Source organism: Myotis yumanensis, unplaced genomic scaffold (assembly GCF_028538775.1).
Source record: "Myotis yumanensis isolate MYYU_CA2020_CCGP unplaced genomic scaffold, mMyoYum1.0.hap1 SCAF_17, whole genome shotgun sequence".
Taxonomy (NCBI): Eukaryota; Metazoa; Chordata; class Mammalia; order Chiroptera; family Vespertilionidae; genus Myotis; species Myotis yumanensis.
Window position 1 is genome coordinate 42,751,111 of NW_027223768.1, and position 22,948 is coordinate 42,774,058.

General features: G+C 46.5%; 1 protein-coding gene across 2 annotated transcripts in view; it reads right to left on the minus strand.

Moving 5' to 3' along the window:
* ATF6 (activating transcription factor 6) overlaps nt 1–22,948 on the minus strand; it is a 138,111-nt gene that overhangs the window by 6,824 nt on the left and 108,339 nt on the right. For both annotated transcript variants that reach the window (XM_070397162.1, XM_070397161.1), the window contains exon 16: nt 8,045–8,129. In XM_070397162.1, the coding sequence (XP_070253263.1) occupies nt 8,045–8,129 (85 nt within the window). The remainder of the gene's footprint in view (nt 1–8,044; nt 8,130–22,948) is intronic.

The window sequence follows — 22,948 nt, forward strand, 5'->3', positions numbered from 1 at the left end:
GACCGCCGACAGGAGGCCGAGACAGCACAGCGCGTGGCCACGGAAAACCACCCACACGTGGTTCCTCTAGCAATTACTATTTCCTGTTATGTCTTAGACTCTAGCCCTACTTTCAAAGAATTCAGATTACTTCACAACTCAAGGCATTGAGAAAATTTAGCAGAAAGTTCCAGAAACCGAAATTTCACCTGAGGTGAGAATAAGACTTGCTCAGGAGAGAGAAAAGACAAACCAAAAACAGAATATTTGCAAGGCAATACCTGAGAAGGAACTTGTACCTGCAGCACATAGAGAACTCCTATAGCCCAATCGCAGACAACAGGCACATTTCTAAATGGGCAAATGCGCGGCGACAGTTCTCCGAAGATGTGCAAGGAGCCGGGCACCGGGGAGATGCCAGCATCCTGAGCCCAAGGTAAGACACAAACCAGGACCAGCTCGGACGCAGCACCTCCGCCCCGGACACTGTGGTCAGGACGGACAGTGGTCAGTGCTGCTCGGACGTGAAGAGCACGGGACTTCGACACAAGTGCTGGGAACGCACAAGGTGCAGCTTGCATTTATGTGATTAATTCATGTTATTTATTTCAAACGCACAACTGGCTACCTTTCCCATCAATGAATCAACTGAGCTGAAACAGGAAAACAGCTGACCAGTGAATACAGAATGTCTCCAAAATTCTCTACTTTATAACAAATGTGAAGAATCTCGTATTCCATAGAGAAAAAAACTGTTTTTTAAAGAGACAAATTCATTATCATAGATGCAATTTAATCAGCAAATGTTAAATAAGGTTTGTTATGGCTTAAAATCTTCTTGAGAAATAGATTGAAACAGGAACTTAAAACGGCTCTCATAAAAGCAGACGCCAAGAACAGCAATGACGAACCCCACTGGCATTTCCCCTGCTGCAGCCCGCGCTCCCCGCACCGCGTGGGAAAATGCGCTGCTTCACACTCTCTGACTGCGCGGGCGTGGGCGGCAGCTCTCTGGGTTCATGGGAGTTTCTGTCATCAGAAACCAAGCTCATCATTTATCTTCTTTCCGAAACACACAGTTTAAAGACATGCTGCCAGCCCGCGTGTAAGGTCAGAGCTTTCGAGCCGTGCCCGCCTCTCCTAGGGAGCGGAGCGTCCGCTGAGCTGAGCTGTGTGCGCCGTCACAGAACGGCACTCAGTCCAGGACACACCGTGCTTCCCGCCCCGCTGCCAAGAGCCACAGACTCTCCCTCTGAAACTTCCTTGGACTCTGTCCCTTCCTCTCCATTCCAGGCCTGCAATGACCTCACCCGCTGCTGCCACGTCTCCCCGCTCACGCCTGCAGCTGCCAGGCTCTGGTCTTCCTCCGGCTCATCTTCCCTCCCGACTTCCTTCTACTTGCAGACCTCAGCCAGATCAACAGTCTGTTAACAGAGCTGCCACGGTGTTATTTAGTTTAATAGGTTAAAATCACTCCCCGAGCTCATTTAAGGACCTAAGCCACCCAGCTGCACCCTCTGCACGCCTGGTCTTGTTCCTCTCCAACACGGGTCCTTTCCGCGGTCTCTGCCCAGACCCCATGCTCGGTCCCAGCTCAGGGCTCATGGTGTGTGGCAAGCAGCAGCTGCTCATCTACCGCCTGGCACCATCATTTCCATCCTAAGAGGGCTCCATGCTTTTTGCACATCACAACATGCCCAGTTAAGTAAAACAGGACATTCCTGAGCCTCCCTTGAAGCTGAGCATAAGCAGTTTACGTCCAATGAGACATAAGCAGAAGTCTGCTAGAAATTTCTGGAAAAGGTTACTTTCCGGACAGACACCATGCCTCCCCCCTTTTCTGTCTAAAATACAGATATGAGGCTTGAGCTGCAGCAGCCACTTTGGCATCAGCTGGGAACGGCCGCCACAAGGGCAGCAGCCTTGGTCCTGGCTGGCACCCTTAAATCGCTGCGTCATAGCAGCACAGCGCTGGCTCACTGCGTGGACGTCTCAACATACAGGGGAATGAATCCAGGGCACTTCCGCCAGGAAACAGCAAGGCTTTCCATTACGCGTAGCTGAACGCAATCCTTATGCAAATATCTTATCCTCTCCTCATCCTTACACTCTTAGATTTCCTTTACAGTCAACGTTCATCTCCCAGAGTACCAACTGATATGATCACCAAGATTCTGTCATCTCTCATATTCTTCTAATTTTTTTTTTTTTGTTAATCCTCACCTGAGGATTTTTCCATTGATTTTTAGAGAGAATGGAAGGAAGGGAGACAGAGAGAAAAATCTGTAATAATAAAAGGGTAATATGCAAATCAACCGAACGACCCAACAGCAGAACGACCATCCAGATGACTTTCCAGATGACCACGCTATGACACGCACTGGCACCAGGCCAGCCAAGGGGGGTGCGATGTGATTCGTCAGGGGGCCCCGCCATCACCCCATGACAGCCCCGCAGAGGGAGGCCCAGGCCACTGGCCAGTGACGCTGTGGCGGGGCCAGCCAGCAATCGCCCCGCAGAGGAAACCCAGGCCAGCCAAGTGATCGCACCCTATGCCTGTCACCCGCAGAGGGAGGCAACCGGTGGCGGGGAGAGGGGTGGGCAGTGCCACACAGATGGCAAGCAGGGGCGGGGCCAGCTGCCGGGGGAAGGAATGCCCCATAGGCCCTAATTGCCAGCCAGGCCCAGGCTGAGGGACACCGCCCCCACCCCGCCCCCATGCACGCATTCCGTGCACCAGGCCTCTACTATAGATCAAAGAGAGACACAAATTGGCTGACTCTTCCACGTGCCCGACCGGGCCAGGGATCGAACCTGCAACTGAGGTATGTGCCCTTCAGTCCACAGGCCAGTGATCTATCCCCTGGGCAAAGCCGGTAGGTCCTGTTCTCCAAATGTCTGATCCTATGCCACAAGCATCGGGTTTATAACTACCAGGACTGAACTGATCTCTCTTTTAAAAGCCAAGCAGTGCATTGTTTCTGGAGTAGAACTAAACCATCACTGAGGGCGCAGGCCCACCTGGTAATTCAGCCTCCATGAGGCTGAGCCACAGGATCTAAGGACTAAACCAAGCTTTACCCCAATTCTACAGACAACCAGTCAGACTCTGCCCTAGACCAGTGATGGCGAACCTTCTGAGCTCGGCGTGTCAGCATTTTGAAAAACCTTAACTTAACTCTGGTGCCGTGTCACATATAGAAATTTTTTGATCTTTGCAACCATAGTAAAACAAAGATTTATATTTTTGATATTTATTTTAAATATTTAAATGCCATTTAACAAAGAAACATCAACCAAAAAAATGAGTTCGCGTGTCACCTCTGACACGCGTGTCATAGGTTCGCCATCACTGGTTTAGACTCCATCAGACAAAGAAAGACCTCCTTGCAGCTCACTAACCTGTTCTCAATCCTCTTATGACACAAGGAAATTAAATAATACAGAGAATGCAGAAGGAAGAACAGTTAATTACAAAACTACACTAGAGAGCGGAGTGGTGTGACTCGTGTTTTCTCATGGCATTAGCTTCACAACCATGACCTACTCTCTCTAGCTACCTCTTCTGTAGACATCTTCCCAGCTCAAAGCCAGACACTGACTTGGGAATAGAATTTACTTCGCTAAAACGGGAAGGTCAAGTCCCTCTTCCCAAATAGCCTCTCAAGGGTCCTACACACACCAGCTACTCAATAAAATCTGACTTCACATCCTCCGCCACCCTCTCCAAATTCTACAGGCTCCCCTACGTCAGAGGGGGGCAAACCAACAACTCGCTTTTCTTTCCAAGTCACGTGGAACTTTTAACTCAAAAATGGCAGAAAAGATACCGTAGTCACCTGTGCCCAGTCCGCCCGCGGCTCAGGGTGAACCGCTGGTTCCAGAGCTGCCTCCCGCAGGCTGCTCTGTCGTCGGTGCTGCCCAGACTCTCTGGGCCTATAACCTGTCCTCCCCGGGTTGTAAGTGACATAATTTACATCATAAAACGCCAAGTTCATATGCCTCATAAGCCAGAGACCTGCCTCTGGGCCTCGGAGGGTTCTATGTCAGCTTTTACATGGGTTTTCCTTTAAGAGCAATTGTTGGGAAGGACAGTAACCATTTCAGTTCACTCTTTACTGTGAATTTCCAACCCCAGCAACGCGGTGAGAGAAAGGCAGCCCGGCACACAGGCCCATGACTTCACATTCGCAAAGATGAGACGGAACCGTGCTTGCCAACTATTTTAATCACATAAAGAATTAAAATAGCAAAATCTTCAAGTGACCACCAAGTAATGACCGAGTGAGGTTTACCCTTCTCCTGTCCCTCCACAACACTGCCCGTCGGAGCCAAGCCCTGGATGCCGCGGCTCCCCGGGGACTGGCGCAGCCGTACAGCAGGGACCCAGCGCACAAGACCCACCTGATTCTGCAATATCCGCACGATATTGTCTTTAACGACATAATTGATGGGAACATATTTTATACATGTGTGTAGCCCTGGCTCCTGCTACACGTGTTGTGTAAATGGCACCGGTCACTCTGAGCTTCGATGTCTCACCTGTGACGTGGAGACACAGAGCGGACAGACATCAGCGTGGCATCCGGGAGCCACAGCCACGTCTTGGAGAGGGGACATCAGACACACCTGGAGGGCACAGGACATCTGTGCAGCAATGCAGCGGTCACGCCACAACGAGGGTGGTGGCATCACAACTGCTCACGTGGGTCAGAACTGCTCCTCTGCTCGCACAGAGCACCCTGGAGGCTCACCGTGCTCGAGCTGGCACCTCGTGTGGTTCTAAAGCACAGGTCTGTCACCAGAGCAAGGGGGCTGTCTAGGAGCAGGGCCCGCGGAGGCGTGACAAGTGGAGGCAACGCAGGACCTGCCTGGATCGTGAACCCTCCCCAAAGCCATGAGAGAATGAGGGCAGATGTGAACTGGACGATGACAGCGCAGTAAGCTGTGCTGTGTCAGCATTAGGCTTTTTAAAGTTCGGCCACGTTGCTGTGCGTATGCAGGAGAGTATCCCTTTTTAGGAGACACATATCCATGTGTTTAGGGGGTCAAGTGTCAGAATGTCTGTAATTTACTCTCAAATGGTTAAAAAACACATGAGTGTCGAGAGATAAGCAGGTAAAGTTGAAGCAAATGTGGAGAAATGTTAACCAGAGTGAAGTCCAGGTGGAGGGCCTGCAGATACTCACTCTACTCGTCTTCCAGCTGTTCTGTCGATTTGAATTTTTAAAAATAAAAACTGGAGGACCGAAAGAAGGAATCCTCGACCATGCCAACCTGCTGAGGGGCAGGTGAAGGGACACAGGCGTGGCCTCTGGTTTTGGCAAGAAACTAGCCAGCAGTGACCCTTTGCGGGAGCATTTCGGGGGAATGGAGGGTGAATGCAGAGCGGAGTGGGCTGGGCAGGAGGGCAGCAAAGGGGGCGATGCAGGCAAGTGGCTCCTCGAGGCTCCGCTGGTCTGTGCAGAGGAGAAAGGCCGGCGCCAGTGCCCCCGCAGAGCTAAGTGACTGCTGAGGGTCCCGCAGGGGCCAGGACGCTGGGCCCACAGGAAGGAGTCTCCGCAGAGGAGGGCGGTGACGACAGCCTGTAACCTGGAAGCAGCTGGCACTGCCCGACGCCTCATCACTCACTGAACTCTCACGGCAACTCCGAGGCAGGTGGTGCTCAAGCCTCCTTTGTAGACGAGGGAGCTGGGCCCTCGGGCAGAGACTCCCCGCCAGCAGCAGGGAGGCTGCGGTGTGGCGAGGGCATCAGCAAGGCGGGGGGGGGGGGGGGGGGGGGGGAGAAGGAGGGGATTTACAGCAGGACTGGGTGCTCCCTGGGTTAAGGGTCATGGACCAGAAGTGACTCTAGCAATTTCCAGCCACAGAAAGGACGGCTGGTGGGACCTCAGAGAAAAGGAGCCGGCGGGTGGGGGGCAGGAGGGACATGGAGTCTAGCTGGTAAGGAGGCGTGCATGGAGGCCACTGAGGGTGCGATGGACACAGAAAAGGTGGAAGGGTCAGAGGTCAGAGGTCATGAGGTCAGGAATAGCTGGAGGGGTGACAGGGAGAGAGAAGGAGCAATCTGAGTGGAGATGGTCAAGGCAGTGCGTTCCTGGGGGGCCCGGGGCGCTGATGCAGAGGGAAAGGCGAGTCGTTCACGTGGCACAGAGCCGCCCAAGCCCTGGGGGGTGAGCAGGGCGGGCAGAGCACCGCCACCAGGAAGGTCCAGGGGAGGTCACACACGGAAGGCCGTGCGGGGCGTGGGGAGGGCGGGGCTAACCAGAGGCTGCAGTGGGCAGGACACTGCCCTCCCTCCACGGCTCAGGGACCTGATGGAAGAAAGTCAGGCTCTCAGGTGAGAAGCAGCCGCGGTCAGAGCGAGAGGGACATGTGGTGTGCACGCAACCAGTCATTCCTGAGTGTGAATCTTCATGTGCTTAATAGTTTGCTACATCCTAAAGCACAAACCAGATCAAAAAGGAAATGATCCTCCAACGATTATACTTTCAAGCCCATGAACGGCTCATTTTCAAAAATGAGTGCCCTGGCCAGACACACAGCAGCATGGAGTATTCCGGGCGCACGGCCGCAGGGAGCCCAGCCAGCACCACAGGCCCCGCGCGCTGCCTGGTGGCGGGTGAGGACGCCAGCCTTTCTGAGCACAACCTGGCCACACGGGAAGCCGGGCGCCTGTGGGGTGAGAATGAGGGCACTTCTTCCCTGAGCTACTGTGGGAGCGACACGCCCGTGAACAGAGGAGACGCTCAGAGCTGCGCCTTTCCTGAAGGGACCGGCTCCCCGAGGTCGCTCTCCATGTCTCTGGAAGAGCGAGCAGACGGTGCGAGCCCTTATTTTACGTCTATCAAGGTGGCCCGCACATGTCTAGTGAGCTCTGTATGCAGCTCACTGAAAATGCACAGCTCTCTAGAGCAGGGGTCCTCAAACTTTTTAAACAGGGGGCCAGTTCACTGTCCCTCAGACCGTTGGAGGGTCGGACTACAGTTTAAAAAAAAACTATGAACAAATTCCTATGCACACTGTACATATCTTATTTTGAAGTAAAAAAACAAAACGGGAACAAATACAATATTTGTATTTGCATGTGGCCCATGGGCCGTAGTTTGAGGACCCCTGTCCTAGAGTCTTACATGTACAGTCAACATCTAAGACGTGTCCCTGAGACTAAATTTCATTGCGCTTTATCTGGAACCCTGATGTGCTGTGTAGTTGTACTTGATGGTTTCACCAGGACCATCAAGAAGAGAGGCCTAGTCAGCCCCAGGGCTCATTCTCGCCCTCCTCAGCCCAGGGACCTCCTGCACTGGCCACCGAGCCCGGGCCTGCGGCGGTGCTGCCCACCTACTGTCCTTGGAGCCCAGCACAATGTGTGAGAGAAGCAGGGGTCAGCGACGCACTCTCTCCCTCACAGCACCCCTGGCACAGGAGGAAAACAGTCCTCTTCCATGAAGAGCCGGCTGAAGTAGTCTCTCCTTCACGCAATTTTTCTCGTGCTTTTTCTATTCCTGTGGGACTTTCGTTTTGGAGTACGGATGTCTGTCTTATTTTTCCTTCTCGAGTATAAGCAAGCACATTCCGCCTTACCATCTTTGGATAGTCCTAAAGTGTTTCAGTGTGACGTGTTTTATTTAATACCTAGCCCCAGAGAACAAAATGCAACATAATGCTATCAATATCAAATTCATCAGTGTCACAGACTAACTACACACAGGCTGCCAAGGTTTGGTGGGCAGTCATACCACCATTCACGGAACTCGGGTCACTGCTCTAGGTCCCAACCCCACTTGCAAGCCCCGCTCACACTTTTCCAAGTTGACAAATAAAAGAGAATGAATTTTCCTATTTAAAATACAGTAATTTAAAAAGTAACTTCAAATCTTTTCATTTTTAAAAGGAGTATAAAATTTTAAAAATAGTATTTTGTCAAAATAGTGGGAAATGTTTCAAAATTAATGCATGAATATATACCCAACCAACTGAACCTTTTAAATTTATTTTAGTTAATTCAGAGAATCGCAGTTAAACAAAGCAATCTCGTTCGTAAACCAAAAGGTCACCTTACCATTGATGTTTATTGCCGGCAATACAATGGACATCTTTGGTCTGCTGGTCTTGTTATGGGTGGTCGCTGGTAGCAGCAGGTGATCCTGAGATTGACAGAGAACAATCTGTTAAATGTAATAATTGGCTTAGCTCGGGAACAGACCATACAGCGTGTCTAAGACCCCAATGTTCAGTGGGATCATAAAAAATGGCAATTTTTAGTTGAATTTGGCCCAGAGTTATCTATCCAACAGAGTCATTTTCAAACTTTTTTTAAAGAAGAGAAACATTTTCCCCCAAAAGCTTCTGTTCCCAAATGAACACCATACACGAGAGCCGGAAGCAGGGCCGGGGCCTGGCCACGCTGCTCGGCCTCCTCTGTCCCTCTAGAGTGGCCACAGCTGCACACATTCTCCGTAAGGTCCATATGGACTACAGATACATAGTTCTTGCTCTTAAAAAGCATACAGTTTAGTAGGAGAGTTTAAAAAATTAAGGACGCATGTTGAGCACAATTAAATGTAATCCTGCCAGCTTCTGACGATCCCCAGGTGGACTGGCAGCTGAGGGTTCTGGTTCCCGACCACACAGATACGGGAAGCAAGAGCAAGCCAGGAGGAGTGTGACTTCTAAAGGGGAAAAGGTATGTACCTCTGTCGGTATTCCACGGTTGATTATGACCTACTAGAGGCCCCGAGCACCGGCTGGGTCCCTCGGCCTGGCCTGCAGGGATCGGGCTGAAACCAGCAGTCCAACATCCCCCGAGGGGTCCTGGATTGCGAGAGGGAGCAGGCCAGGCAGAGGGTCCCCATTGATGCACGAATCCATGCACTGGGCCTCTAGTATGCATATAAGATCTTTGGTTAATCTCTCCTGCCCTCCATCCTTCCCCTTCCCTCTGAGATTCATCAGTCTGTTCCATGTTTCCATGCCTGTGCGTTAAGCGTCTGCTCCCTGGTGGTCAGTGCATATCATAGCTACCAGTCGAACAGTCCAATGGTCAGACGGTCACTTAGGCATATGTATACACACATACACACACACGAGCAGCAATTCTCAACCTGTGGGTCACGACCCCTTTGGGGGTCAAACGACCCTTTCACAGGGGTCGCCTAAGACCATCAGAAAACACATATATTATTACATATTGTTTTTGTGATTAATCACTATGCTTTAATTATGTTCAATTTGTAACAATGAAAATACATCCTACATATCAGATATTTACATGACGATTCATAACAGCAGCAAAATTACAGTTATGAAGTAGCAACGAAAATAATTTTATGGTTGGGGGTCACCACAACAGGAGGAACTGTATTAACGGGTCACGGAATTAGGAAGGTTGAGAACCACTGCACTAGAAGCCTGGTGCACAAAATTCGTGCACTGGACGGGGGGGGGGGGGGGGGGGTCCTCTCAGCCCGGCCTGCGCCCTCTCACAATCCGGGAGCCCTCGGGGGATGTCCAACTGATGGCTTAGGCCCGCTCCTAAACCGTCAGTCGGACATCCTTAGTGCTGCCACGGAAGTGGTAGAGGCTCCCGCCACCACCGCTGCACTCACCAGCCGTGAGCCCGGCTCAGGGCTTCTGCCTGAGCAGTGCTCCCCCTGTGGGAACACACTGACCACAAGGGGGTAGTTCCTGCGTTGAGCGTCTGCCCCCTGGTGGTCAGTGCACATCATAGCGACTGGTCGTTCTGCTGTTCGGTCAATTTGCATATTAGCCTTTTATTATATAGGATAGATGACTTGGATATTAACTACTGTTTTCAATAACTCCCTTTTCCTAGCAAAAACAGGAATTGTCACAGAACAAAGAAAAAGACAAAAATGAACATTCATGCTTCCATTTGAGGGAGCAAGCTAACCTGAGACGAAGCAGAAGTGTGAATTTAACTCTGGCTTTCTTGTTCCTTTGTTCATCTGTCTCATCATTCACTCAACATATTCCTCTAAAAAAAGGCTCCTCAAAAAGTCAGCCGAGAGCAACAAAATTCAATGCAACTTAATTCACAGTCAATGTGATTATGAAATGTAACTGCCACCAAAGCTAAGAAAAAGTCTAGAATGTGATCAAACTGAAATTAATGTAATGTGAGCAGAACAATATAGAAAACATTTCTAGTAACTGCCTGCTTTGTCTAACTCGGGGCAACATTTCCCAGAGAACATGTTCTGTAAAGGGGGAGGAGTCCAGCGGCCTGAGAATCCCAGCACTGCAGAAAGAGAGTTTTTTTAAACACATTGTTAGACACAGAGATCACAAGTTTCTGAGAGTACGGTAACATATTATAGCCAAGAAAAAGCAAAATTTGCTGATCTTCATGCCATGAAACTTACAAACACATAATTAAATGTTGCTTCAGGGTCCCCCAAAGTAAGGCCATGACAAAAATAAACACGTTTAGATGCCACTGGCCACGGGTGAAGGCCAGGCTCAGACCTAAGTCTGAACTTCCTGCTGCGATCTGGATGCCACCCTAAACTTTGTTTTTAAATTTCCTTTTCTGAACATAGTATCTCCTACCTTCTCTCTTCACTGAATTTCAAACAAAGTAGTTACTTTTGCAGCAGAAAGCCAGAAGAACTTACGAAAAGGAAGAGTCACATACTGAATGCACAGACGTCACCACAGTCCCCCTGCCTGCCTCTCATTATTAAAGGCTTGCGAAGTGGGGAGAAAGCCTGCATCAAAGTGCTCATTCCCAAGAGGCCTCGCGACAAGAAGTGCAGGGGACTGAGCTGGTGTGCCACAAACTGTGATGGTGCTTATCTCACGGTAAAGTAGCTCATACGCACGAATGCACACACACGTGTGCACACACAGCCCTGGACAGTGCAGCTGTTTTATTGAATGCCCATGTTCACTTCCTCAAACGAAATGTTCTTTGCCACAACCATGACTCTTGAGTCCTTTTCCTCTCCACTATCTTCACCTTACTCCTTTTCAGCGCCTCACTGATCCATCCCATCAGCGACATCTTCAGAAACAAAGGACTTCGTTTAACCGCTGCCCATTCGTTAAAGAACTGGCACGCACAGTGACTGCCTGTACTCGGCACTGCACCGCAGAGCCTGTTTCTGCCAAAGCGTCCAAGTCCAGGATTCCGTTCTGTCGGGGAAACAATGCTCACTGTGACAGAACCTGCCATTTGTGTTCCAGGTTTAGTTGGGCACAAAGCTACCCAGAACCCAGACCACATTCCCAGCCTCCTCTGAGGCCACACACTCAAGTTCTGCTGATTACAGGAGGCATCCTCCACCCAACTTCTGCAGCTGAAATGCAGGCACTACTGCTAGCCCGGGCAGCCCTCTCGGACCACAAGGAGGGGCAGTGTGGCAGAAGGAACCACACATCCTGACGATCGAAGCTGCCACAAGATCTCCGGAACTGACAATGAGAGAGAAGTAAAATTATAATCTGCCTAAGACACTATTATTTTGGATTTTCTGTTACTCGTAGATAAATCTACAGCTAATTATTAGTTGTATTAAAAAATTGCGAAACAGCACTAAAGGTATTTAGTCAAGAGGGGTTTCAATTAGGGTTCATCGGAGACAGTTACTCTTTTTTAACTGCATAAAAAATTTTATTATTTAGCCTCCTTGATATACTCCCCCTCCCGTTTCTACTTATTAAAGAACTTGCAGAGGAAATTAAATCCTGGAAAAGTAGAGATATCATTAGATGAATTTGAATGAAACTCTTAGCTTCCTATTAAGTCAGTTAAAATAATACAGCTGCAATAAAGATGAAGCTACTTAAAAATAAAAAGGACAAGAGAAAAGAAGTTGCCATAGAGAAAAATATGATGCATTCTGGCACTGTCACTCAGAACTATGTCACTCAGAAGGTGTTAAGACATTTTAGCAGATTCCGCAGAGCCGTGGCCGACTGAGGGCCAAGGCCTCTGCAGGGAGCGCCATGTGGACACAATCAAGGCCATCCCACAGGCCCTGCAGCCAGAGAGGCGCCGTGGGAAACACCCACACATTCCACCAGGGGAATGGAGCATCAGCTTTCCAACATTAGGCAATGTTGTGCCTGAGAAAACATGCTATTTTCCTACAATTCTCCCAGTTCCCTCTTCCAGGCTTGCTGTTAGAAAAGACAAACTGTTAGTGCATAACAGCATCCCAGGCTGTTTCCTCTTTTTGGAGACCAACTTACCAAAAGAACAGAACCACATCTTGCTCAGCTGGAGGCTAGGAGGGGAACTCACCAGAACACTGAGGCCCTAGGAAGTGCTGTAAGTGTGGGTTCCATGTCGGGTAGAGTAGAAAAGGGCCCCACTTAAGCTGACTTGCTAGAGTAAATGGCCCTTTTGCCCCAAAAACTCACTGACCGACGCCCGCAGCACACTGTTCAGCTCATGACTAGATTTGTGTTTTTTCCAAAACTATTGCTATTTGTATTTGTTAGTGTAATTGTGTAATTTAATAAAATATTACATAAACTGCTCAAATACAGTGTGAAAAGACACCACGATTTAATAAAGGTGAACAGTTAAAATGCTTCTGTCATTGCAAGACTGGGAACCAAATCGTAGCAATGTGCATTTAGAGTGCCGTCCAAGCATTCAGTTCTTGTTCTAATTTAGAGTCATAATTAAACCTGGAAATTATGGATAATGCATTAAGCATAGCTTTTGTAGGAAAAGCAACAAGAAACTCTTGTGAAGAGGTATTAACCCTATACCACATTTGGCGAATGAATGCACATTTACATAATTAAATGAAACATGAAGACAGACACTCGGACCCCGTACTTCCTAGGACTTTGTTCAATAGCACGAGCTCCTTGCAGTTGCAAGTGTTGTGAGCGACAATGCAGAGCCGTTTCCCAGGCTGGACAGCGTGATGCAGGGAGGGGGGAGGCCCCCGGAACTCGCTGCCAGTCATGCTCGCTGGTGCCAGCAGCCAGCAGGCCAAAGAACGGCTTCTGAAGGAAAAGCATCCAACAGTCGCTCTAAAGAGCCGGTCCACATGAGGACTGTCAGGCAGACTGTTCACGAGATGCTTCCTTTTAGAAATTCACTTTACTCGGGGCCACGGGCAGGAGGTGAACTTTCTGAAGGTTAAGTTGCATCCTTGACATGGTAGCCAATGAACCGCAGGCAGGCGGGCAGGGAGGCTGCAGAGAGCTGAGTCAACAAGCTCCCTCAGGGAGAGATCACAGGAAACGCTTCAAGGGAAAAGTCAAATACAGATATCAAAGAGAATTGCTTTACTTTTTGTTGGAAAAAATGGGGAAATGCTGGGTTGGAACAAAAAATAATTTTTTAAAGTTCTAGGCAGACGCTGTAGGAATGGGGTAAACCTGCCCAAGAGAAGCCTCAGATGTCGTGTATGTGTGTACATGTGCATATGTGTGTGCAGATGTGCATGTATATGTGTGTGCATGTGTGTACTGCATGTGTGCTTGGGGTGTGCTGTGTGAGTGTATGTTTTGTACAGGTGTGTGTGGGTGTGTGTGTGTGTGTGTGTGTGTGTGTAAGCAGCACGGCAGGGAGGGAAGGGGCGTGGGAGACACTGTTCTAGCCTACGGCTTCGTATCAGAGGCGGCACAGCTTTCTGGAGGTGAGAAGACAGGTCCTCCCTGACCTCGGTTCTAAGTCCTTGCAAGAGTCTCCGGGTCTGCCCCCCCCCCCCCCGCCTCCCCTACCCCCCCCACCCCCCCACCCCCGTCTTCACTAGAGAGCGTGATCCTTTTCTTTCCAAAGCAACTTTGATCTTTTTGTTTCACACAAAGAAACCGGGGGGACTGTAAAATCTCCCTAAAGTACGTGTTAGGAAGGGTTGGTCCTGACAAGGCTAACTACCAAGTGGAAGTAAGTATATCCCTTAAATTTCTTTTAATGTCCTGGTTAAAATGTCAGAGTAAATTAGTATAGAAATCAGTGGTTTCAAAAAGACTAAATAAAATAAAGGGATAACTTAACCCTGGCATTAATTCATTAAAAGGAACACCAGCCCTAGCTGGTTTGGCTCAGTGGACAGAGTGTCGGCCTGTGGACCCAAAGTATCCTGGGTTCAATTCCGGTCAAGGGCACATGCCCAGGTTGCAGGCTCGATTCCCAGTGGGAGGAGTGCAGGAGGCAGCCAATAGATGATTCTCTCTCATCATTGATGTTTCTATCTCTCTCTCTCCCTCTCCCTTCCTCTCTGAAATCAGTAAAAATATAAAAAATAATGATAATAATAATAAAAGGACACCAATCTGCCTCTTATATAAACATATGTTAATGAAATGCTTAAATTAAGAGATCAAACAGCACTACTGTGAAATAATACTAAAAACTTCAAATTTATTTTCTAGGCAAAACTTTTAAATTAAATATTTTTCAATAAAGTGTAATGATTTCTGAGGTAGGAACAGAAGAGCTAAAAGGAATGAGTAAAATAATATTTCTTTCTATGATAACTCACATAGCCTCTGCTTTGATCAAAGTTTTCATTTTTCAATTCTCAAATGTCATTTTTAATTTTTAAAGTTTTACACTTTCCGAGGGAGCTGGAGACTGCGGGTCCTGCACACACTTCGCAGCACACACGTGCCTCGGGCAGTGCACAGGCCATGGCTCCGTGTGCCCTCACAAAGCAAAGGTTAGGAGAAATTCTTTTAAGAAACTATAATTGTTTGCTTGCTTTAATCAAGGTATTCTGATTTCATCTTGTTGCCAATGTTCTTAATCTTCTTTTTAAAATTATAAACAGAAATTACCAAAAAATTTACAGTTCTAAATAATGTTTTTTGTTTTTTTTTAATGATTTTTGTTTGTTTTTAATGTTTTTTGTTTGTTTTTAATGTTTAGAGAAAGGACGGGAGAGGGAGAGAAAGAAACAGGGAGCGAGAAACATCACTGACCGGCCACCTCCCACACCCCCGGCCGGAGATCAAGCCTGCATGCCAGGCATATGTCTCAACTGGGAATCGAATCAGTAATCTCTTGGTTCCTGGGTCGATGCTCAACCACTGAGCCACACTGGCAGGGCTCTAATTAACATTTTATGCTTCCTACCACAGTTTGGTCTTCAGACTGCTTTTAATGCAATGCAATAATGTGGAGTTTAAATACAAAAGATTATATTCTATTTACTGGCTTTTTACTGAAAATATTAACCCCCAGCTGGTAAGGGTCATAAAACGGCTTTCTAAGAGGCCTTTTTCATGCCAACTATTAGTTATTTATAAGCATAAGCTGAGTAGTACTCCCCCACAGAACAGTGGCCATGCAGTCTGCCAAATGCCTTCAGTTCAGGACGGGTGCCTGGCAGAAGTACTGAAGGAAGATGTTAAATATATAGGGAATGGGTTCAATAATTCTGCTGATCTCACAGCATAAAATGTAGAAACTAGCAGAGAAAGATGCTCACACAGGAGAGAAGCAGAAGGTGTCCACACGGAACTCTATCTAAACGGCTCAAAACCACGAAGTAACTTTTACCCAGATGTTTTATGTAGATTAGCAAATAAAATCTACAAGAATTCCTTCTTAAGTATTTAGCAAACTCTGTCACTTTCACACACTTAAGAAACTAGTGTTTAACGTTTTAAGCAGAGAAACCTGGCGGTGAATTAAAGCACTAAGTCCGTGACCACATCGTCTTGAAAAGGTGTTTGGGGACTCCGCTGACACATGCTGTGCCTGTTTCTAACTCCGGGTGGGAAGTCCCAGGCGAACGATGACGCTCGGAGCCTGCACAGCAGGAACAGCCATCGTGCTGAACGGAATCACGGGGAATGCTGAAGGAGAATGGCCAGAGCTGCTTTAAATCGTTTATTACACTGGGCTACGAAGCATGTTCATTAGAAGCCTCAAAACGGCCTTCAACCCTGAGCCAGGTTTCTAGGACGCTCAGCTGCAGGGAGTGCCTCGAGCCTATGTCTTGAAGTAAAGGGAGAAATGTCTCTTTAGCTTGATCCAACTTCAGTTCAATTTAATTCAAAATACTTTATAAACTTACTATTTGCAAGACACCGTAAGGGATAAAGAGTACATTTTAAAGCCCTCACTTTTTTTGAAGTTATCTGCAGGATATACTTCTACATAAACATACACCAGGAAGCGTGTTCTGTCCCCCCCGCCCCCCCCGATGCCCCCAGCCCCTCTGCTGGCACAGGGAGCCCCCTCCTCGGAAGGGAGGGCTTGGGCCAAAACCCCTGGATTTTGTGTAGTCTTGGGTCATCTTCATGACCAAAATTGAGTTACATTTAACATAAACTTAGAGATTATTTTTAGATTTCTCTAATATTTAATTAAAAATATGCCAGCCCATTCTGGTTTAGAAACATTTTAACTTCTCTTAAATTTCACAGCATAAAATAACTTCGTAGGGATATGTTAATTTGTGGCACTCTACTGGTTTGCATATTTCTAGAAAACTTCTCTTAACATCATCTTATTAACTGTGATGAGGAGGTGGTGTGGGTGTGGTGGGAGCACCAGCCTGAATGGAAGGTGCTTCCTCACATGCAGGGTGTGTGATGCCACGTCACCCGCTGGGTCTGAATTTCTTCCTCTAAAATTAAGGGGGCAAAAGTACATCCCTCTATCTCAAAATCTAAATTGGAAATACATATTTACTCAAGAATTTCAAAATGCTTTACACTTTGAAAGCAATAACGTAAGGGCAGCTTAACCCAACCTCTGCAGCGACAGGGTGTTTGCTGACCTATAACCAGCTTAACTCCGCTTGCGGTGCCACTGACCAACGTCCTGGAACAATAAGTCTGCAGGGGCTTTGAACTGAAGCCGAGGCCCCAGGGCTGAGCACTGGTGTCAGCTGTCTGCTGCAACCTTGCCTCACAGAAATAGCTTTTAGCAAAATAGAACGTTAAAATCCACACTTAGACCCAGAAGCAAGAAACAGAAGCTAGGGCTGTGAAACTGGGCTCAGCAGAACTGGGGGGCTCAGCTTTGGGAACTGCCCCCTGAGCTCCGGCACCGGTGTGTCTGAATAAAGGTGAACTTCTGCATCTTCCGAGTGCTTGGCGGTCTGCCTTTCTCTCGCGGTTACTCTGCCGTAACAATATTACTTGAAGCAAATTTTTATTCCCAACATAATGTTGTGAAACTTTACAAAAGTGAGATTAATTAATGATGCCAAAATAAATGGCCAAATTGTGAAAGGAACCTAATTCTGATTGTAGGTTCACTTCCTGCTCATCAGCTCCGCTAGCTTTTCTCCAGAAGAAAGAATCACACACCATTCTCTGTATGAGAATTCGTTAGCTTCATTACCAGGGAAACTTTAAATCTGAGTTGCTGGGATCACGAAGCTAAGTGAATCTAGAGCATGAAGACTTATCTCAATAAAGAAGCAGAGAGAAAACAGACACGAATGAACAGTCACCCAGCACAGAGCACTGAGATGTGGCCACGGACAGTCAGCCTAGGCCAGTGATGGCGAACCTTTTGAGCTCGGCGTGTCAGCATTTTGAAAAACCCTAACTTAACTCTGGTGCCGTGTCACATATAGAAATTTTTTGATCTTTGCAACCATAGTAAAACAAAGACTTATATTTTTGATATTTATTTTATATATTTCAATGCCATTTAACAAAGAAAAATCAACCAAAAAAATGAGTTCGGGTGTCACCTCTGACACGCGTGTCATAGGTTCGCCATCACTGGCCTGGGGAGCGAGTCTGGCGCTAGCAGCAGTGCTCTGATGCAGGCAGCAAGGGTGGTCCGGCACCTGTTTCTCTAAATGACTGAGTCCTTTGTCTTTTCAAAAAGATAAGTAGTTTTTTAAAAAGCCTAGATGTCAGTGCACAATAGCCTCTTTCAGAAATGCTTAAACATGGCAGGGGAAGTGGGGTTTCCTCCTACTCACTTCAAACCATGTGAGCAGGAATTGTTTCCTTATTATGTTTTACAGGCAATTAAATAATCTTTTGGGGGGGGTTGGGGGGGAAAGTACTAAGTAATAAAATGATCACAGTGCCCGACTGGTGTAGCTCTATGGTTGAGAGTCGAGCCAGGAACCAAGAGGCCACCAGTTCGATTCCTGGGTAGGGGACATGCCCAGGTTGGGGGCTTGATCCCCTGTGGGGTGCATGGAGGAGGCAGCTGATCGGTGATCGACGTTTCTCTCTCTCTATCCCTCCTTTCCTCTCTCTCTAAAAAATCAATAAAATAGATATTTTTAAAATTATCACAGATATATGGACAATCCCACTACAAAGCCCAACTCACAAGCAGAGTGAAGACCTATCTAAGTACCCAGATGTTCTCAGCCACCCAGCACACATCCTCCTGGAAGCCTGGTCTCCTTTCTACACTTTTGTCCAAATCCCTGCCTCTGACTGACAGTCTCACAGTTACCTGCGGGAGCCTGGAGAATCCTTGGAAGTCAGAATGAAAGGGAGGTTTGTCTATCTGAAGATATCAGTCAAATGAAATTATAATATTGGTAAGACTGTATTTAAATGTTTATCCTCTACAGAAATATGCATAGTCTACATTGCAGTGATGTAAAAACATATGTGTATCATTTTAAATAAATGAAACCCATATGTCCATTTCAATAATTTTGCTGAACTACTGGGTTATGGGTAACTTCCTCCTGTTTATTTTTCAAATTTCTGAGCATTGAGATAGTCCTTTTAAAATTAAAAAACATTTGCCGAAACCGGTTTGGCTCAGTGGATAGAGCGTCGGCCTGAGGACTCAAAGGTCCCAGGTTCTATTCCAGTCAAGGGCATGTACCTGGGTTGCGGGCACATCCCCAGTAGGAGATGTGCAGGAGGCAGCTGATCGATGTTTCTCTCTCATCGATGTTTCTAACTCTCTATCTCTCTCCCTTCCTCTCTGTAAAAAATCAATAAAATATATATTTTTAAAAAAATTAAAATTAAAATTAAAAAACATTTAAAATTTATCATAGTTATCTATCAATGGTTGAGACCATTTGGTAAGAATTCTATATAAACATGAAAACCTCATAAAGACTATTTTTTAAATGTTGCCTTCAACAACCAAGCATTTATAAGCAATTCAGTAATCTGTAAAAGCTCGAAGCTCTAGCTTAAGAACTTGAAGATTAAGCCTCTTTTACACCATTTGTGTGGTTTAAGAAAGGAATTCCACTGAGTTCTAAAGCCACATCTACCCATTTCAGAATTTCCAATCAAGATCTGAGCAGCTTTCATGAATTGCAAAAAGAATTTAAACTAAATTTATTTAATTCCAAAACGAGTTCTTAAAACCATTTCTTAAAAGCAAAAATCAAACACATAGTCCTGATTCAGCTGTCTTTTTAAAAGGAACCAAAAAAGGGATTTAAGTACTAATTATAGGCAAATGAATTCTATTGGATACCATGTTTTGATACAAGTTTGTAAGGTAAGTTTATTATAAAAGCTTTTGCAACCATTTGTAAGAAAGGGGAAAATCATAAAGGGCTTACTTTTTGCATAAATAGGGACATTAGAAAAATACTAAAGGCCCGATGCACCAAATTCATGCAAGGGGCTCGGCCTTTGCAGCCCTGGCTTCGTCCAAAAGATCATCCGGATGGTCGTTCTGCTGCTCGGTCTAATTAGCATATTAGCTCTTTATTATATAGGGCTGTAGCTCCAATTTGGCTTGATATAGTGTGAGAACAGGTAGAAAAATGCAAATACCAAACATCTTTAACTACAAAGGACATGAGTATTTTCTTAGTCAAAGACATGCCTGGGTGTTAGAAACAATTTATTTCCATCTGGCACAAAATTTGACAGCTTAAGAGCAAAAGGAACAAGCAAAAGATGATGGTTATATTATGTGTGGAACAGGTGTGTTTTTTTATTGATTTCAGAAAGGAAGGGAGAGGGAGAGATAGAAACATTGATGAGAGAGAATCATTGATTAGCTGCCTCCTGCATGCCCCCTACTGGGGATCGAGCCAGCAAACTCAGGCATTTGCCCTTGACCAGAATCGAACCCAGGACCCTTGAGTTCACAGGACAATGCTCTACCCACTGAGCCAAACCAGCTAGGGCTGTGGAACAGATATTTTAAATCTTAGACAATTAACTGTGGTTGAAAACTAAGCAAGCAGGGACTTCCCTCACTGTCCATTTCACACTGTGAGCAGTTAGACGCTGCCAAGCGGTCTGAACGGATCAGGGCTCCTGGCACTCATCTGAATGAGACACAACCAGGAAACACAGAACGCTCGGGTGGGGGTGTCAAATGCAAACAGATGTCCTTCTATTAGGTAATATTTTGTTGTTTTAAAGACTCAAGCTTTTCAAGAAGTTCAGCAAAAGAATAAAGTTGTTTTGCCATATCATTTTTCAGGAGTTTACTTTGAAAATAGTTTCCACTAAACCAGTTTACAAGTCTTGGTCCTCTCTATAGGTTAGAATGGACAAATATTCATACCCATTTGAGTAAGTCTGAGGTACATTTTCTAGATATAACTGCAGATGAAACACAAAAACAAAGGCGACTGAAACAGAATCACTGTGGTATTCTTTCCATGCCTCAAGTGAGGCAGATGAGGAAGACAAGAAAGTGAAAGAAATGCCAGGCATCATTAGGCTCGTGCTGGACACAGTGACACCACCTCAGAAAAAAAGCCTCCTTTAAGTGACGTGACTTATTAAAGGGCAAGGGAGAGGGATGGTCAGGCCCAATTAAAAGAAGGAATCGTCATGTAATGACTACCTCTAGCCAGATCTGAAGCCATAATTTCATTTATAGCAAAGAATACATCCTTATGAAGACATGGCAAAAGGGGGAAGGTAGAATTATAAGTAAGTCTGATAATACACCTGACTCATATGGTCACCTAGTTTCAGAGGTTCTTATATTATGTAGAAAACATTTCAATGGGAAATACATTCTCATTTCTCACAAAGAATAAATTTAATCCCTCAGAATTTTCCCACAAACTCATTTAAGAAAATTATTTATTGCTTGATAGTATTACTATAAGATAATTAAAAGATTAAGATCATAACTTATGTATACATGCAGCCTCCAAAATATTAAGAAGATTGAGACACAGATGGTGGGAATAGACGAAGTTGTCAGTTGTGTACACCAATGCCTCTGAACAATAAAGGTTTGAGATGCGCAGGTCCACTTACATGGGTGTCTTTTTCAATATAACTGAAATATAATTTCTCTTCCTTGTGATTTTCTTAATATTTTTCTCTAGCTCACTTTTTTGTAAGAATACAGTAAATACTACTTACAACATGCAGAATATGTGTTCATCAGCTGTGTTACTGGCAGGCTATTTGTTAAGTTTCTAGGGAGTCAGAAGTTATACAGGATTTTCAACGGTGCCAGGGGTCGGAGCACTGACCCTGGCGCTGCTCGAGTCAGCGCTATGTAACAAGACATCACAAACACCTCCCGCCACTAATGCCTTTTCCAACTTTATTACATAACTTCCACCAATGATTCTAATACTACAACACTAAAAGGCACTTCAGCTGGCCCAGTATCTTTATCATAGAAAAGATACAATTCTGAAGAAAAACCATCAGATTGCATCACAAGTGAGAATTCTCTCCACAGCATGAGGCGACCCCAGGGCAGTGACCGACCTGCGAGTGAAACCTGGAAAGGCCAAACTTGAAAAATACCAACAGGAGAGCTTACTGCTGAGAAGAAAGCAGGCAGGAGGAAAAGCCCAGTCACATTTAGTCTTTAGGTTTAAAGAATGATCCATATAACGTGAGAGGAAAACGCTAATGAAGGAAACATCTTAAGAGACAAAAGGAGACCAGAAAGGCAGATCAACTGAGAAAAAAAAAGGTGTGCTGTACAGCATGAGGGGTTCAGCAGGGACTGAGGCACAGAGGGAAAGCTAAGCTGGAAGATCCTGAGAGGCTAGAGGCTGTGCAAGCAACCACTTCACCGACTCCTCTCTGTGCTAAGGGAGGGGCGATGTCCACTTCTTCAGAACATCTAAGGTCTGTTCCTCTTCATATGCTCATTTTTCTTGTGTATCAGAAATGGAAAATAACAAAGGTACGGTCACAGCCCAACTGAGAAGGGAAACTAGGCATCTGAAAGTTGAAGTTCAGATGAGCACACTTAGGGCACCATAAAATGCTAAAACCAGGTTTATTTCAATCTGCTAAACTGGAAGCATACAAATGACCCAAACACATCCATTTGAACTCCTAACCTTGCAAAAAGACAAAAGTGATGGTGTAAAAGGAGCATTTTTTAGGTCTGAACAAAGTAACACACAGCACAATCTTAGGAAAAACTGCATTTAATCTTCTTTTAAACATTAGAGTTTTTTTAGTAACCCCTGACCATTCAAAGTCACCAATATCATTAAAAAAAAAAAAAAAAAAAAGCCCCTTGGCAACACTTACCTATAAAGCTGCTTTTTAAAACGACTGCCTGGCCCGAGCGGGTTTGGCTCAGCGGACAGAGCAATGGCCTGCCTGGCAGGTCCTGGCTGGACGCTGGTCAGGGCACAGCCCCAGGTTGCGGGCTCCATCCCCAGGGGGGGCGTGCAGGAGGCAGCCCACCAATGATTCTCTCATCACTGATGTTTCTATAGCTCCCTCTCCCTTCTTCTCTGAAATTAATTTTAAAAATATATTAAAAACAAATAGAACGATTGTCTTTTCTCCTGGGCCAACCTTACGGCCTGGCACCAGATGGTTTGTCCCCATTTTCTCCCCCAAAGAAAAATCAACTGAAAATACCAAAAGAGATTGGGCATGAAGTCTTCAGGGGCAGTGACGCGCTCCCAGCCGTGCCTGCACTTGGGGGGCTGCGGGGGGCGGGGGGGGGGGAGGGGGGGGCGGGGTCACTGGTCACCAGCCTCCCAGCAGAGCGGGCCGAGGCGCAGCGCGGCAGTGTCTAGATCCAGATGTTTCTGGGATGACGTGGCGCAGGGTCGCACACTGGCAGCAGGGTCTGGCGCGCACTCGGGATCGTTCTCGTCCACCT